The sequence below is a fragment of the Scyliorhinus canicula genome, chromosome 14, assembly GCF_902713615.1.
Source record: "Scyliorhinus canicula chromosome 14, sScyCan1.1, whole genome shotgun sequence".
Classification (NCBI taxonomy): domain Eukaryota; kingdom Metazoa; phylum Chordata; class Chondrichthyes; order Carcharhiniformes; family Scyliorhinidae; genus Scyliorhinus; species Scyliorhinus canicula.
In genome coordinates this window covers 65086726-65102407 of record NC_052159.1, presented here as the reverse complement: position 1 = coordinate 65102407, position 15682 = coordinate 65086726, and the positions used below count along the sequence as shown (strand labels likewise).

The following is a 15682-nucleotide window of genomic DNA, read 5'->3' as shown; positions in this document are numbered from 1 at the left end:
TCCCTTTCCAAGTTTCTTGCTGCCATGAGATATTCTTTATCATAGTATTGCATAGACAGCAACCATTCAAGATTCTAGTTCTTGGCTGCAGAGGACACCATCTATCCCCCTAACTGGAGTTTCCTATTCCTACCACATTTTTGTTCTGCTTCCCTTTACCCCCATCACAGACTGCCTTCTGAGCCAGGTTGCTGTGGTCTGCATTGTGCCTGTACTACCTGCAGTCCTTCTCTTGTCCTAACCATAAGACATAGGAGCAGAATTAGGCCACTTGGCCCATCGGGTCTGCTCCGCCATTCAATCATGGCTGATATTTTCTCATCCCCATTCTCCTGCCTTCTCCCCGTAACCCCTGATCGACTTATTAATCAAGAACCTGTCTATCTCTGTCTTAAAGACACTCAGTGATTTGGCCTCCACAACCTTCTGCGGCAAAGAATTCCACAGATTCACCACCCTCTGGCTGAAGTAATTTCTCCTCATCTCTGTTTTAAAGGATCGTCCCTTTAGTCTGAGATGGTGTCCTCTGGGTCTAGTTTTTCCTACAAGTGGAAACATCCTCTCCACGTCGCCTCTATCGAGGCCTCACAGTATCCTGTAAGTTTCAATAAGATCCTCCCTCATTCTTCTAAACTCCAACGAATACAGCCCCAGAGTCCTCAACCGTTCCTCATACAACAAGTTCTTCATTCCAGGGATCATTCTTGTGAACCTCCTCTGGATCCTTTCCAAGGCCAGCACATCCTTCTTTAGATATGGGGCCCAAAACTGCTCACAATACTCCAAATGGGGTCTGACCAGAGCCTTATACAGCGTCAGAAGTACATCCCTGGTCTTGTATTCTAGCCCTCTTGACATGAATGCTAACATTGCATTTGCATTCATAACTGTAGACTGAACCTGCACATTAACCTGAAGAAAATCATGAACGAGGACTCACAAGTCCCTCTGTGCTTCTGATTTCCTAAGCATTTTCCCATTTAGAAAATAGTCTATGCCTAAATTCCTCCTTCCAAAGTGCATAACCTCACACTTTTCCACATTGTATTTCATTTGCCACTTCACTGCCCACTCTCCTAGCTTGTCCCAATCCTTCTGCAGCCCCCTTGCTTCCTCAATGCTACCTGTCCCTCTACAGATCTTTGTATTATCTGCAAACTTAACAACAGTGCCCTCAGTTCCATCTTCCAGACCATTAATGTACATTGTGAAAAGTTGTGGTCCCAGCACAGACCCCTGAGGCACACCACTAGTCACCAGCTGCCATCCTGAAAAAGACCCCTTTATCCCCACTCTCTGCCTTCTGCCAGTCAGCCAATCCTCTCTCCATGCCAGGATCTTACCCGTAACACCATAGGCTCTTAACTTATTTCTTTTTTGAATGCAAACTTTATTTTCTCGAGACTGAGAAACCCAGCCATGTCAGTAACCCAGGTCTCTACACTCGTGGGCTTTGAGTCCCTCCACATTAAAAGGATCCGTCTCCGGGCTGCCACGGAGGCAAAGACCAAAACGTCAGTCTCTTTCGCTTCCTGAACTCCCGGATCGTTTGACACACCAAAGATCACTATATCTGGACTCGGCACCACCCGCTTATCTAAGATCTTGTACCTTGCCTTAAAAAACCCTGCCAGAATCCCTTAAGAGCCGGAAGACGAACAGGAATCTGGGGAGAACCGTCATTTTAACAGTCTGCAGCCACGCCACTAAAGATAGCGGGAGCATGTCCCACCTTTTGAAGTCCCCCTCCATCTGCTCTAACAGCCAAGATAGATTAAGCTTGTGGAGGGCATCCCACTTTTGAGCCACCCGTATCCCTAGATACCGGAAGCTCTTCTCGACCACCTTTAGCAGAAGCTCTCCCAGTCTCTTTTCCTGCCCCTTAGCTTGGATCACAAACATCTCGCTTTTCTTCTCGTTTAGCTTGTACCCCGAGAAATTTCCAAAGTCCCTCAGAATCTGCATGACCTCCCCCATCCCCTCTAGTCGGTCCGAGATGTACAGGAGCAGATCATCTGCGTAAAGCGAGACCCAATGTCCCCCCCCCCAACCAGCCCCCGCTAGTTCCTTGAAATCCGCAGCGCTATAGCCAGCGGCTCTTTCGCAAGGGAGAATAGTAACGGGGAGAGGTTCCCCCGGTGGAGCCTAAAGTATTTTGACTTCACCCTGTTCATGCACACACTTGCCACGGGACCTGATAGAGTAGCTGGACCCAACCTATGAACCCCTCACCGAACCCGAACCTTCTTAGTGCCTCCCACAAGTACTCCCATTCGACCTGGTCAAAGGCTTTCTCTGCGTCCATCGCCGTCACTACTTCTGCCTCCCCTCCCTCTGAGGGCATCATGATGATGTTTAGGAGCTTCCGTTCATTAGAGTTCAATTGCCTGCCCTTGACAAAGCCTATCAGATCCTCCCCTATCACCCCAGGGACACAGTCCTCAATCCTAGCAGCCAAGATCTTGGCCCGCAGTTTGGCGTCTACGTCGAGGAACGATATCGGTCTATAAGATCCACACTGTAGCGGGTCTTTCTCTCATCTGAGGATGAGTGAGATTGAAGACTGTGACATTGTTGGGGGGAGGGTCCCCCTCTCTTTCGCCTCATTCAGGGTCCTTAGTAGGAGTGGGCACAGCAGTTCCGAAAATTTATTGTAGAATTCTACAGGGTAGCCTCCGGCCCTGGGGCCTTGCCCGACTGCATGTTCCCTAGCCCCTTTACCATCTCCTCCAGCTCTATTGGGGCCCCCAGTCCCTCCACCAGATCCTCTTCTACCTTTGGAAACCTCAGTTGTTCCGTGAATTGCTTCATCCCATCCCCTCCCCTCCCTGCGTGGGCTCTGACTCATACTGTTTACCGTAGAACTCCCAAAACACTTTGTTCACCCCCTCTGGGTCTATGACCGTGTTGCCCTCCTTATCCCATATTTCCCCAATTTCCTTGGCTGCCTCCCTCTTGCGTAGTTGGTGCGCCAGCATTCTACTCGCTTTCTCCCCATACTCGTAGACAGCCCCTTTGGCCTTCCTCAGCTGTGCTACCGCCTTCCCATGGTCAGCAGGTTGAATTCCGCCTGCAGCCTCCAGCGCGCTTTCAGTAGCCCCATCACGGGGTCCTCCGCATAACTCCTGTCTACTCTGAGTATCTCCACAACTAGCCTTTCTCTCTCCGCTCTTTCTTCTCTCTATGGGATCTGATAGAGATCACCTCCCCTCTGATAACTGCCTTCAGGGCCTCCCATACTGTGGACGCCGCTACCTCCCCTGTATCATTAGTTTCCAGGTAGTTTTTAATGTTCCTCCTTATCTGTCCAAAAACCTCGTCGTCTGCCAGCAGCCCCACATCTAGCCTCCACAGTGGGGGCTGACCTCTCTCCACCCCAAGACGCAAATCCACCCAGTGTGGAGCATGATCGGAGACTGCAATGGCTGAATATTCTGTCCCTTCCACCCTAGGGATTAGCGCCCAGCTCATCACAAAGAAATCTATACGGGAGTAAACCTTGTGGACATGGGAAAAGAAAGAGAACTCCTTCGCCCTCGGTCGAGCGAATCTCCACGGGTCTACGCCCCCCCCACCTGTTCCATGAATCCCCTCAGTTGCTGCAGCTGGTCGCTTCCCCGACCTGGCTGATCACGTGGAATGTGATGGGCCGGTCAAGAGGCTCGCGTGTTCTCGCACCTGAAGGAGTTAAAGGCAGATGTAGCCATGCTACAGGAGACGCACCTAAAACGTGCGGACCAAACAAGATTGAGAAAAGGGTGACTTCCAGATGAAACAGTCCAAACATTCCTCATCCTGCCCTTATTGTCAGAGTACCTCTAACTCAATGACTCAAAACCAGGGAAATATGCAATGGAGATACGTCCCGAAGACATGTTTGCTGTCCACAAATGCTCACATTCTGCAGCCCAGGTACATAACCCACTTTATATTAGCTTCAACAAACATTCATTAATTAATTATTTTAATTAAGGCCTTTCTTCAATGGTCATTTATAGTTACGCCAAGTCATGGGAAGCACGGTGCAGTGATTAGTACTGCTGTCTCACGGCGCCAGAGACCGGGCTTCACCTCCAATCTTGGATAACTGACTGTGCGGAGTCTGCACGTTCTCTCCGTGTCTGCATGGGTTTCCTCCGGGTGCTCCGGTTTCCTCCCAGTCCAAAAATGTGCAGGTTAGGTGGATTGGCCATGATTTAAAAAAAAAATGCCCTTAGTGTCCAGGGATGTGCAGGTTGGGTGGGGTTGCAAGATATGGTGGCGGGGGATGGGCCTTGATAGGGGGCGGGATTCTCTGAAATGTCCGCGCCGTCGTGAAAGCCGTCACGTTTCACTATGGCGCGAAACGTGCGCGGGCACTACCGATTTCTGGCCCTCACAGGGGGCCAGCACAGTGCTGGAGCGGTTCACGCCGCTCCAGTCTCCCTTCCCAGCGGCAACTGGGCGCCACGCCAACCCGCGCATGCGCGGGGGACTTCCTCAACGCGCGGGGGACTTCCTCAACGTGCTGGCCACGACGCAACATGGCAAGGGGGTTCAGGGGCCAGCCACGTAACAAAATAGGGCCGGGGCTGGAGAGGCCGGCCCGTCGATTGGTGGGCCCCGATCGTGGGCCAGACCCCATCGGAGGCCCCCCTCGGTGAAGGAGCCCCTCTCCCCCACCCACGGGTCGCCCCTCGATACTGTGCGCAGAGTTCCCGCCAACTGCGAGCAGGTGTGGACGGCGCCGGCGACACTCTGCCGTTTCTGCATGGCCACTCGGCCCACCAACGCCGGGGAATCGGCGGCCCGGCCACGGACAGCGGCCCGTGACTGGCGCCGCGCCAAATGCGACAGCGCAAATGGCACCGAATCTCCGCTCCTCGGAGAAACGTGTGCCGGCGGCATGGCGCGGTTGCAGCGATTCTCCGGCCTGGCGCGGAGAGTGTAGAATCCCGCCCAGGATGCTCTTTCAGCGGGTCAGTGCAGATTCAATGGGACGAATGGCCTCCTTCTGCACTGTAGTAATTCTATGATTCATTTAACTAGTTAAGCTATAAATTTAAAACAGCGCCTATAATTTTTTGGTCCTTGTTTAAACTCCTGCCCTAGTTTAAACAAACTTAAAGCTCCCAACCAGTTAGCCAGCTGATTTATGTCTCAGGTCTCACTGTCTCCCGCTCCTTCTCAGAGAGCCCCTTGTTCTGTAAAAAGGGAAGGACAGCACTTCTTCACCCACTGTGCCAAATTAAACGATTACTTTGTCCAGCCGTACTGAACTTTATGCTTGTTCCTTTGTGCTGCATACTTAGTGCGTTATATTTATATTAGCTGGAATTTGAATGACCTGAATCAGGCACTGTTTACTAGGGAATCAGATCTAACTAGCAGCAACTAACTGCAGCTGCCACTAGCAGGCAGCTTGTGCATCGCTGGCTAAAACCAAAAGAAACAACAAATTATTATTAAAGTTAAATAGATGCGAAATGAAAAACTTGACTAGATTTTAGAATGAGGTTAACTCTTAAAGCACTTTCACTCTCCAAATTCCCTGAGTTAAGTACGTAACCTGTCAAGCAGTTCACCACCCAGCTAGGCTTGGTGCTTAGTTGCATTTAGTTATTTCAACAAAAATTATCTTCATTCAGAAAATCTCTACCTACAATAACATTTGTTTGTTATTTTAGTGGATAAGATAATCCTTTTAAAATATAAAGGTTAACTTTTGCTTTAACTTATTAATGAGGGGAGACAGTGCTAATGTAACTGGACTAGTAATCCAATGTCCAGGCTAATGCCCTGGCGACATGGGTTCAAATCCCATTTTGGTTATGGGGAGCACAAGGGTCCACTCTCCGGGTGTTATGTAACAGAGACCTTAAGCAATTTTAAAACAAAACAATGTTTATTCTATGAACCCAGTTAACATTTTATAAACACACAGTGAACATCAACTACCAACACACGTAATCCCACAGATAGGTAACCCTGAATACACTTCCTAGCAACATCCATAAGTTAAACCTTTTTCAACAAAGACAGCAGGTTTAAATTATCTACAGAAACAGGTATTACTTTGAAATCATCAAGTGAGCTGAAGACATTCTGCAGCTTGTAGAGAGAGAGATCAGAACATCTTATTGATTTGAATGCAGCTCTCCAACAGTGAAAACACAACCAAAACAGAGCCACAAATCAGCTTTTCAGCTCAAAATGAAAATAAAAGACAGAAAGACAGCCCAGCGCCACCCACATACTGACATCACTGTAGCTATTTGATAAACACCCATTTCTTAAAGGTACACCCACATGACACTATCAGTCATTGTTGGAAAACCCCATCTGGTTCACTAATGTCCTTTTAAGGAAGGAAATCTGCCATCCTTACCTGGGCTGGCCTACTTGTACTCCAGATCAAAGTAATGTGGTTGACTTTTAGCTGCTGACAAAGACAATTAAGGATGGACCAGTGATACCCACATGAATTTTAAAAAAGACAAAAATGTTGTAAATGCTTCTTCCCCCAAAATTGTCAACTGATATTTCTAGCTGATAATGTAAACAATAAGAAGTAAAAATATTCCTTGAATAATAGTAACATGCAAAAGGGTTTATCCTATAATAAAAAGGAATTCCAATATGAACAAACTATGCTGAGAGCATTTGTAATGTTTGTCATTAATACGTTTTTTTGAATTCTTTAACAGGGTAATGCTCCAAAGCTGGTTCATACTCCTCTAACTGACAAATGCTACCTGACTCTCACTCAAGCCATGAAAATGGGGCTTGGCGGAAACCCATATGGACCAGCTGGTACTGGCAAGACCGAGTCTGTGAAAGCACTGGGTGGCCTGTTTGGTAGACAGGTTCTTGTTTTTAATTGTGATGAGGTAATTATTCAGAATCTTCTTAATGTTTTTGTTCAATTTATGTAATGCATTAGGTACAAGTACTGTAAATTATTTACAGCAGGTGTAAGACGTTGCTGGTTTGAAGATGACCATATAACAGCTTATGTAATTAAATATTTTAACCAGAATGTGATCCTAATTTAAAATTAAAAAACAGTAGCATATATCATAGAATTTACAGTGCAGGAGGAGTACATCGAGTCTGCACCGGCTCTTGGAAAGAGCACCCTACCCAAGTCCACACCTCCAACCTATCCCCGTAACCCTGTAACCCCACCAAACCTTTTTTTTTGGACGTTAAAGGCAATTTAGCATGGCCAATCCACCTAACCTGCACATCTTTGGACTGCGGGAGGAAACCGGAGCAACCGGAGGAAACCCACGCAGACATGGGGAGAACGTGCAGACTCCACACAGACAGTGACCCAAGCCGGGACTTGAACCTGGGACCCTGGAGCTGTGAAGGAACTGTACTAACCACTATGCTACCGTGCTGCCCATAGAATCCCTTAATTGGTTGTCCACCTCTCACCAACAGGCATCCCAGCCACTGCCTTTCTAGCTGCTGGTAAATGGCCCGGTGGCAGAAATGCATCCAGGACCCTCCTAATGTGGCTCCCAGACATCTTACTAGCAATCTGTGTCTTAACCCACCACCCAATAACAGGTGAAATCCCAACCATGGTCTTTACCACTTGGTCATCTTTTACATAAATAGTTAATTCAAATGATTCAGAAAATAATTGCCAAAAATATCTTGCAGTTGGAATTACATATTTATGACACTGCTAGTTGTTCATGATGAGTATATTTTTAAAGAAACCTATTAAATGTACTAGAGCCTCAGTTGGAAAACTCCAGTTAGCGTTCATGCCCTGGATAGTAAGTGGAAACATGAGCCCAAGGTCCATGCTCCTGATTTCTATTTGGAGACATGGGGAGGTAAATTCACACATGTTGATAGTTGTAAGGAAAGGATTATGTTTGAATGTTAGACTGATACAGGCTTACTAGACTCAAGAATGCCTTCTTTGGACTGTAGCCATCTGTGGAACCATACTTGCATTTGAGTTTAAGTAATGTTGACGATGATGATGAATGAGGCCATATTGATATGGCTTATCCTTCAAGAGTTGTTTGATATAATTTCCTCTGGGGACTAAAAATATGAAGAAGGTACTTCTCACTCTTAAAACTTTGACTTGGTTTGATGAGGCTGAATGCCTGATTCAAGATGAAGAGGATTAATGTAAACTCCAGTGTTATTTAGCTAGTGGGAACTTAAAAATTGGGATGACTTTTTTGCATTGCATGACTGATAGGTTTCTAGCAGATCCATTTTGTTGAACAATTAGTTAACATATGTTGTTTTAAGGATCACTATTCCCCTGCCATGGATAGGTCAAACATATAGATTTCTTGAACTCAATCTGTAGGTGTAGGATTCTTGGCGGGGGGGGGGGGGGTTTAGACGTACGTGGCTAACACCAACTACTAGTATCATGGTGTCATAGAAATAGTACAGAAGAAGGCCATTTGGCCCATTGAGTCTGCAACGATCATCCAAAAGAGCACTTTACCCAGCTCCATTCCCCTGTCCACCCGCCCTATCCCCGTAACCTAACCTACACATCCCTGGACACGAGGGGCAATTTAGCATGACCAATCCACCAAACCAGCATAGCTTTGTGAGAGGAAACTGGAGCACCCAGAGGAAACCCACACAGACACACGGAGAATATGCAAACTTCACACAGTCACCCAAGGCCGAATTGAACTCGGGTCACTGGCACTGTGAGGCAACAGTGCTAGCCTCATGAGGATTTCATGGGGATTGTTTCCTGGGAAAGAAATCCGAACTAATTGTTCATATTTTGCTCTGATTATTCTCTGTGTTTTCCCAGAGCATTTTACGCCAAAACATTCTTGATATCAGCATTACCTGGCATAAATGACTGGGTGGTTGATCCAGTATTGGCTATTTATTTGGATCATAAAGTGGTCAGAATGATGTCCCATAAGAGGTCAACAGAGATCCTTGTTACAGGATCTTTGGTTAAAGTTAAATGTAGATATACCCTTGTGCTCTGATGGTCAGGCTTCCACCAACTCCAGGGTTCAGAACGTCAAAGAGCTATTGTGCTAACCTTTTAGAATTAGACCTTGGTAGGTGCTAGCATAACTCCAGTCTCAAAAATGTGACATTTAGCAATGTGACATTAAGCCTTCTCTTATAACAGTGTGCTATTATGACTCCTACAGAATTGCATTAAATTTGCTTTTAATATCTGAAAATTCCCATGTTTCATAATTGTGGGAGGAATGATCGTGTTCCCTTATTTTTTGCTCTTAAAGGGCATAGATGTGAAGTCGATGGGCCGGATTTTCATTGGCTTGGTGAAATGTGGTGCTTGGGGCTGTTTTGATGAATTTAATCGTTTAGAGGAAGCTGTACTATCTGCTGTTTCTATGCAAATTCAAGCTATCCAGGATGCTTTGAAAAATCACAAACGATTTTGCGAACTGCTAGGGAAACAGGTACATTTGTTTCTCTCATGTCGTTTTTTAAATTCACAGATTAGAAAATGTAAAAGAAAATCAGTTTTGTAACCATTGCCAAACAACAGAAAATAAATGGGTTCTTGTATTTATATGTAGTGAACTTAACAAGCAACTACTCAGAAATAGTCAATAAGAAATATAAATTGCAAAAGAATATGCATGCCAAATGTGAAACTCCAAATGGACCTGGCATGGAATAAACTCATATTTGCTGCTTTGCAAATAATGTAGTATACTTATTTTTGAAATATATATAGCTACTGGAATGTGCTGAACTTTCAAATAGATTTTAAATTTCAAATGTTGTTCACCTGCCATAAAAATGAAGGAAACCTTAAATCGCTTTTGCTTTATGACTATTTACTTTTGGAATTACCACATGAAGATTTTACTTTGCCATATTTATCTTTGGTGAAGGATGGTATTGGGTGGAAATAAAAATATAACTTGTGTTTTCCACCCAGCATTTTGTTTTGAGGTTGATCTGGATTATCCCATAATTCTTTTTCTCTCATCATTGATTGTAATTCTATTGTTTAAGGAACAGCAAGGATTCAGATTAAAATTTGGGAATGCATAATAGATAGGCTGAAGTATAAGAAGCAGCAGGTACTCGTTGGGAGTTATCATAGAATTTACAGTGCAGAAGGAGGCCATTCGGCCCATCGAGTCTGCACCGGCTCTTGGAAAGAGCACCCTACCCAGGCCCACACCTCCAACCTATCCCCAGAACCCAACACTAAGGGCTATTTTGGACACTAAGGACAATTTAGCATGGCCAATCCACCTAGCCTGCACATCTTTGGACTGTGGGAGGAAACCGGAGCACCCGGAATGCAATGCTCCAAGGATTGCTGTTGAGACACTTCCTGTTTCTGATTTACATTGAGAACTTGTATTCAGAACTCAATGCTAACTGGCCAATTTTGCAAATAACACCAAACTCTGGGAACAATTGAAACTGAGGAAGTAGCATGGGAACCATAAAATTAGTTTTTACAAAATATATAAATGGATAAGCATTTTAACAGTTAGTGCAAACTTTTAACATATAAAAAGAATAGGTAACTGATCTATGAATGTTGCCTGAAATAATTAAGAAACCAAGAAGTGAAGTCAAAGGTCTTTAAGTGGACAGGACACCTATCAACTCAGGAGGAGATAACTCTTTCCATTCTGGTCTTAAGGTCTCTGACTGGCAGGTAGTTGACAGTGCTGTAAATAGTGGTCTGATTGATGTGGATAGAGGAAGCCTGCAATTATCCTGCCATTTGTTACATCTTATCCCAAATTCAGATAAACTGTCCCCAATATCTGGCAACATAGAAAATTAGGAACAGGTGTGAACCATTCAGTTCTGTGTACCTGATCTGCCATTCAATTAGATCATGGCTAACTCCATTTACCTGCCTTTGTTGTGTATCCTTTGACACCATCACCTAACAAAAACTCGTATTAATCTTGGTCTTGAAAGTTTCAATTGACTTTGCAGCCTTACAGCCTTCTGGGAGAAAGTTGCAGATTTCCACTGCTCTTGTGTGAAAATGTGCATTTCTGATCCCACTCCTAAATAGTCATAAGATTATGCCCCCTTGTTCTGAGTTCCCTACCAGTGGAAATAGCTTATCTGTATTTACTCTTTCAAACACTTTACCCTTTTGTCCCTTTAGGAAGATAAATTCAATATCACCTCAAATTCAACTGAAGACAACACAAACCAAGTTTATGAAACCCATTGTATAATTTAATCCTGATGAACCTGCTCTCAATTCCCTTTCAATGTATCCTTCCTGAGTTAGTGGCCAAAACTAAATGCAGAACTCTGAATTTCGAGGCATCGTTTTCCTATCTCCCAACCAATGACTCACCCATGTCACATTGTTACTTCCATTTTCACATGCTTTCATTTTCTGCTAATAATCTGTTGTGCCATTGAGTAGTGGAACACTTATGAAACCATTATAGAGTGAAGGAAAGTAGATTTGTTGAAAAGTGAGCTAATGCAGATTTTCTATAGAGACATAACTCAGTGAGGTAACCCCATTCTGCTTTATTTCTGATCCAAAATAGCCAGGAAGATGCTGGTCAAGGGTTGGTTTAATTCTCTGCAAGGGAAAGTAATTTATGAAAGCAAAATTATTTTATGCATAACAGCCAACAGCTAGGGCACTGAAGATTTCACTGCATATTTTAAAACTATAAGTTATTTTTTGAATATAGCCATAAAAGATGATATCACATAGCTAATAAATATTGTGTTCAACTGTCAACCTTGAGAGCAAATTATCGACTTACTGATTTCTATAATGACTGCGAATTACTAAATTGGACATTATGGCTGGAATTCTCCGACTGTTTGCTGGCAGTGAATCCCTCTGGTTCTGCCGGCATCGCACCCCCACCCATGGGTTTCCCGGCGGTGTAGGGTGGCTTAAATTGGAATTCCAATTGACAGCAGTGGAATCAGAGAATCCTGCTGCCAGCAAATGTTGTCTCCCGCCATCAAGAAACATGAAGCTGGGAGGCCAGAGTCCTGCCCTATATTTTGTATAATGTTTTCATCCACTATCTACTATGCAACCCCTTACTTTTCTAAATAAACTTGTACAGCACAATGAAAGCGCATACTAACATCTGTTGTTCGATTGCAATTTGTAACTGTTCCATGGTTTGCAATTTAGTAGGAGTTGCATCTTAATATATATAAAATTATTTTTCCTTAAACTAATATCTCATTCTTTTCTTTATGATTTTATAAATCAGCTTATTTGTAATTTTAGGTTGATCTTGATCCAAACTCTGGAATATTTATCACCATGAATCCCGCTGGAAAAGGTTATGGAGGACGACAAAAACTCCCTGATAATCTGAAACAACTTTTTAGACCTGTTGCCATGTCTCGCCCAGACAATGAACTTATTGCTGAAGTAATTCTTTATGCAGAAGGATTTAAAGACGGCAACATATTGGGCAGGAAATTAGTGGCCCTCTTTAATCTGTCCAAGTATGTATAAACTATTCTTTGTATGTTAAATAAGTTGTTGTCAAATTTTACATCCAAAGTCAAAGCATCTCGATTCAATACATTGTTGACGGTGGCACAGTGGTTCACACTGCTGCATCACAGCACCAGGCACCTGGGTTCAATTCCGGCCTCAGATGACTGACTGTGTGGAGTTTGTATGTTCTCCCCATATCTGCATGGGTTTCCTCCAGGTGCTCTGGTTTCCTCCCACAGTCCAAAGATATGCGGGTTAGGTGGATTGGTCATGCTAAATTGCCCATAGTGTCCAAAGGTTAGTTAGAGTTGCAGGAAGTGGGCTTAGTTCGTGTGCTCTTTTATGGGGCTGGTGTAGACTCGATGGACCGAATGGCCTCCTTCTGCACTGTAAGGATTCTATGATTCTATAACAGCAGAGTAGAGTAGCAAAAAAGAAAAGTTTTTCATTATTTGAGATATTTGCTTAATAGTACACTAATATTGTATATGGAGTTTACTGAAGATAATTATTGATGTATCATAAAATAACACCTTGTATTCACTAGGCATTTTATTTCATGCAGTGTTAGAAATTTTATGTTGCAGGTGTCTGTTTATTATAAATCTACACATAAATTGCATTATTTGTTTGTCTTAAATGCAGAAAATGTTTAAGGTACTTCAGAAGCGTAAACAAATCAGAGGTAGAGTGAAAAATTAATATTAGGAGGTCCAAAAGCACAATCAGAGTTGGATTTTCAAGAAGATCTGACAGGATGACAGGAGTGTAGTGAGGGATTCCACAACATATAGCGTAATTAGCTGAAAGCATAGTCACTGATGGAGGCTGGAGTTAGAGAAGATTGAGTAACTATACAGGGAAGTATGAAGGAGTTTGTAGATCTAGAGTATTTTATACACATAAGTAGAATTGAAGCCATGGAGGAATTTAAACACAAAGATTGAATTTAAAATTTGAGGCCCTTGGAAACTCGGAGTCAACCTAGGTTGCGTGAGGACAGGTGGAATGAACAAGCAGTTGTGGTGATATGCATCACTGTAAATACACAAGGGGTTAATGTAAATACACATAGACTAGCTAAACACTAGAGGGAGCACCAGAGACATGACACAGACATTCAACCAATAGGCCAGTAAGATAGGGCACGACCAATGGGCATTCAAGACACACACAGAGGTGACACTACCACAGGAGGGCATTACACCAACCCATATATAAGGACACAGCACACATGATCTTCCTTTTTCCAGTGGAGACACTCAGTGAGTACACAGGGTTGATTGAACACATCACACCCACCACCTGGATTGTAGCAGACTGGTTCGTCAGTCTGATTAGCTATAGCAGGATTAACAGGAGAGTTGAATCCAAGTAGGAGAATTGTTAGCTTTAACACATTTATTAAACTGTTATCTCCAAGTCTGAACCTTCCTTTGTCAGAGTGCACATCAAGGAAGCAGCTTATGCTACGTCAAGAGCATAACAAAACATGGTACCAAGGAGTGAACTGTTTAAATCCATATAGTTACAACTCAGCAAACAGTGACAACCAGCAGCAGCACCCAGGCAAGATGATGTTCGAGATTCCGGTTCCACAGCAGCTCAGGTACCACGGCAATCTCAGTGAAAACTGGCGTGCGTTCAGGCAGAGATTCGAGATCTACCTAGTAGCGTCCGACCTCGATGGCGTGATGGATGCAGAGAAAATAAAACTTCTACTTACCATCGCGGGTCCAAGAGCAGCTGAAATCTTCCAGACCTTCAAATACTCAAAGGGGTAAAACAAGAGCGACTTCCAGGCAGTCCTGGACAAATTCCAAGAATTCTGCGAGGAAGATACAAGAAGAAAAGGTAAAAGAGGCGCCAACACTCACCACGAGGTAGGCTTGCAGAAACAAACGGCAGTTTTAATTTGCAGCCATCTTGAAAAAGGAGCTGCACATGCGCAGTTGCGCGAAGAGCGCCCAGAGCGGGAAGGTCCGTTTGCGCGAGAAGCCACGCATGCGCAATTGCGAAAAAGGCCCCAAGTAAAGGAACAGCGATCTGCGCATGTGCAATCGCTTCCTACGACCTACGTCACACGCTTCATGACGTCAGAGGCCCCGGACCACGCCCACTTAAAGGAGAAATGTCTCAAAACACGGGGAAAAAAATTGAAAGCCTCAAAACCAGATTCTTTTACCTGGAACGACAGCACAATGCCTGAAATTCAAACCTGCAACAAGTAGTTAGCACCACCCAAAGAGATGATACTCTTTGAAGACTATGACTCAGACCTTGAATTCTTCTTTGGTCATCACAAGCCCAATGCCAGCTCCGACACAAAATGTAATGATATAGTCCTAGAAGACTACGACTGAGACGATGATTTCATCTTGGGAGGTGGCTACCCCAGTACCAAATCCGAACCTCAACTAAAGGTGTTGTACATTGAAGACCCCGACAACGAGTTCTTCGGATTGGGGAATCCTCAGCCCAGCATATATGACATCCCGACTCGTGAGTGCAGGATTATGCTGCGGCCTGACGCCAAGAGACAGAGAGCAGTACAAGCCCATGGAGAGCGGCCTGCTGCTACACACAGAGTGGTCCACGCACCGCGAAGAGTCCCCGACTCCACACAGAGAGTGGTCCATGCACCACGAAGGATCCCAGCCTCCACACAAGTAATGACAGTCTCCACAGCGAGACCAATGCATGATTCTAAACAGGGAACGCTGCAAGACTCCACAGAGGGAGTCACACAAGCCTCCACAGCGAGCTCGTGGACAGACTCCATGATGGAAGGAACGCAAGATTCCAGAGCGCAGTGCTTGCATGAACAAGACCATGAAGGTCTAGCAACCTCCTCTGAGCAACCAGCAGCAGACGATGTAGGTCTGCCACGCTCAAGTGAACAACAGAAAGACTATGACAGTCTGCCACGCTCAAGTGCACAGCAAGAAGACTATGGCAGTCTACCACGCTCAAGTGAACAGCAAGAAGACTATGACAGTCCACCACTCTCCAGTGAACAACAAAGCGACTATGACAGTCCACCCAGATTGTTTGAGCCACCAGAAGAAGACTCTGACAGTCTACCCAGCTCAAGTGAATGACATGAAGACACTGAGGCTCTACCTACTGTATGTGAGACAAGTGACGACGGTATCCCACTTCCCATACCAGATGTGCAACGTGACAGACCTCAGCTAGTGTGTACAGTGGCACTCAACAATCACAGTGACA

The 15682-nt window shown here is 44.6% G+C and overlaps 1 protein-coding gene across 2 annotated transcripts in view; it reads left to right on the top strand.

Moving 5' to 3' along the window:
* Positions 1 to 15682, top strand: part of LOC119977114 (cytoplasmic dynein 2 heavy chain 1) — a 734352-nt gene that overhangs the window by 140691 nt on the left and 577979 nt on the right. For both annotated transcript variants that reach the window (XM_038817726.1, XM_038817724.1), the window contains exons 33-35: positions 6687 to 6869; positions 9246 to 9428; positions 12233 to 12456. In XM_038817726.1, coding sequence (XP_038673654.1) covers positions 6687 to 6869; positions 9246 to 9428; positions 12233 to 12456 — 590 coding nt within the window. The remainder of the gene's footprint in view (positions 1 to 6686; positions 6870 to 9245; positions 9429 to 12232; positions 12457 to 15682) is intronic.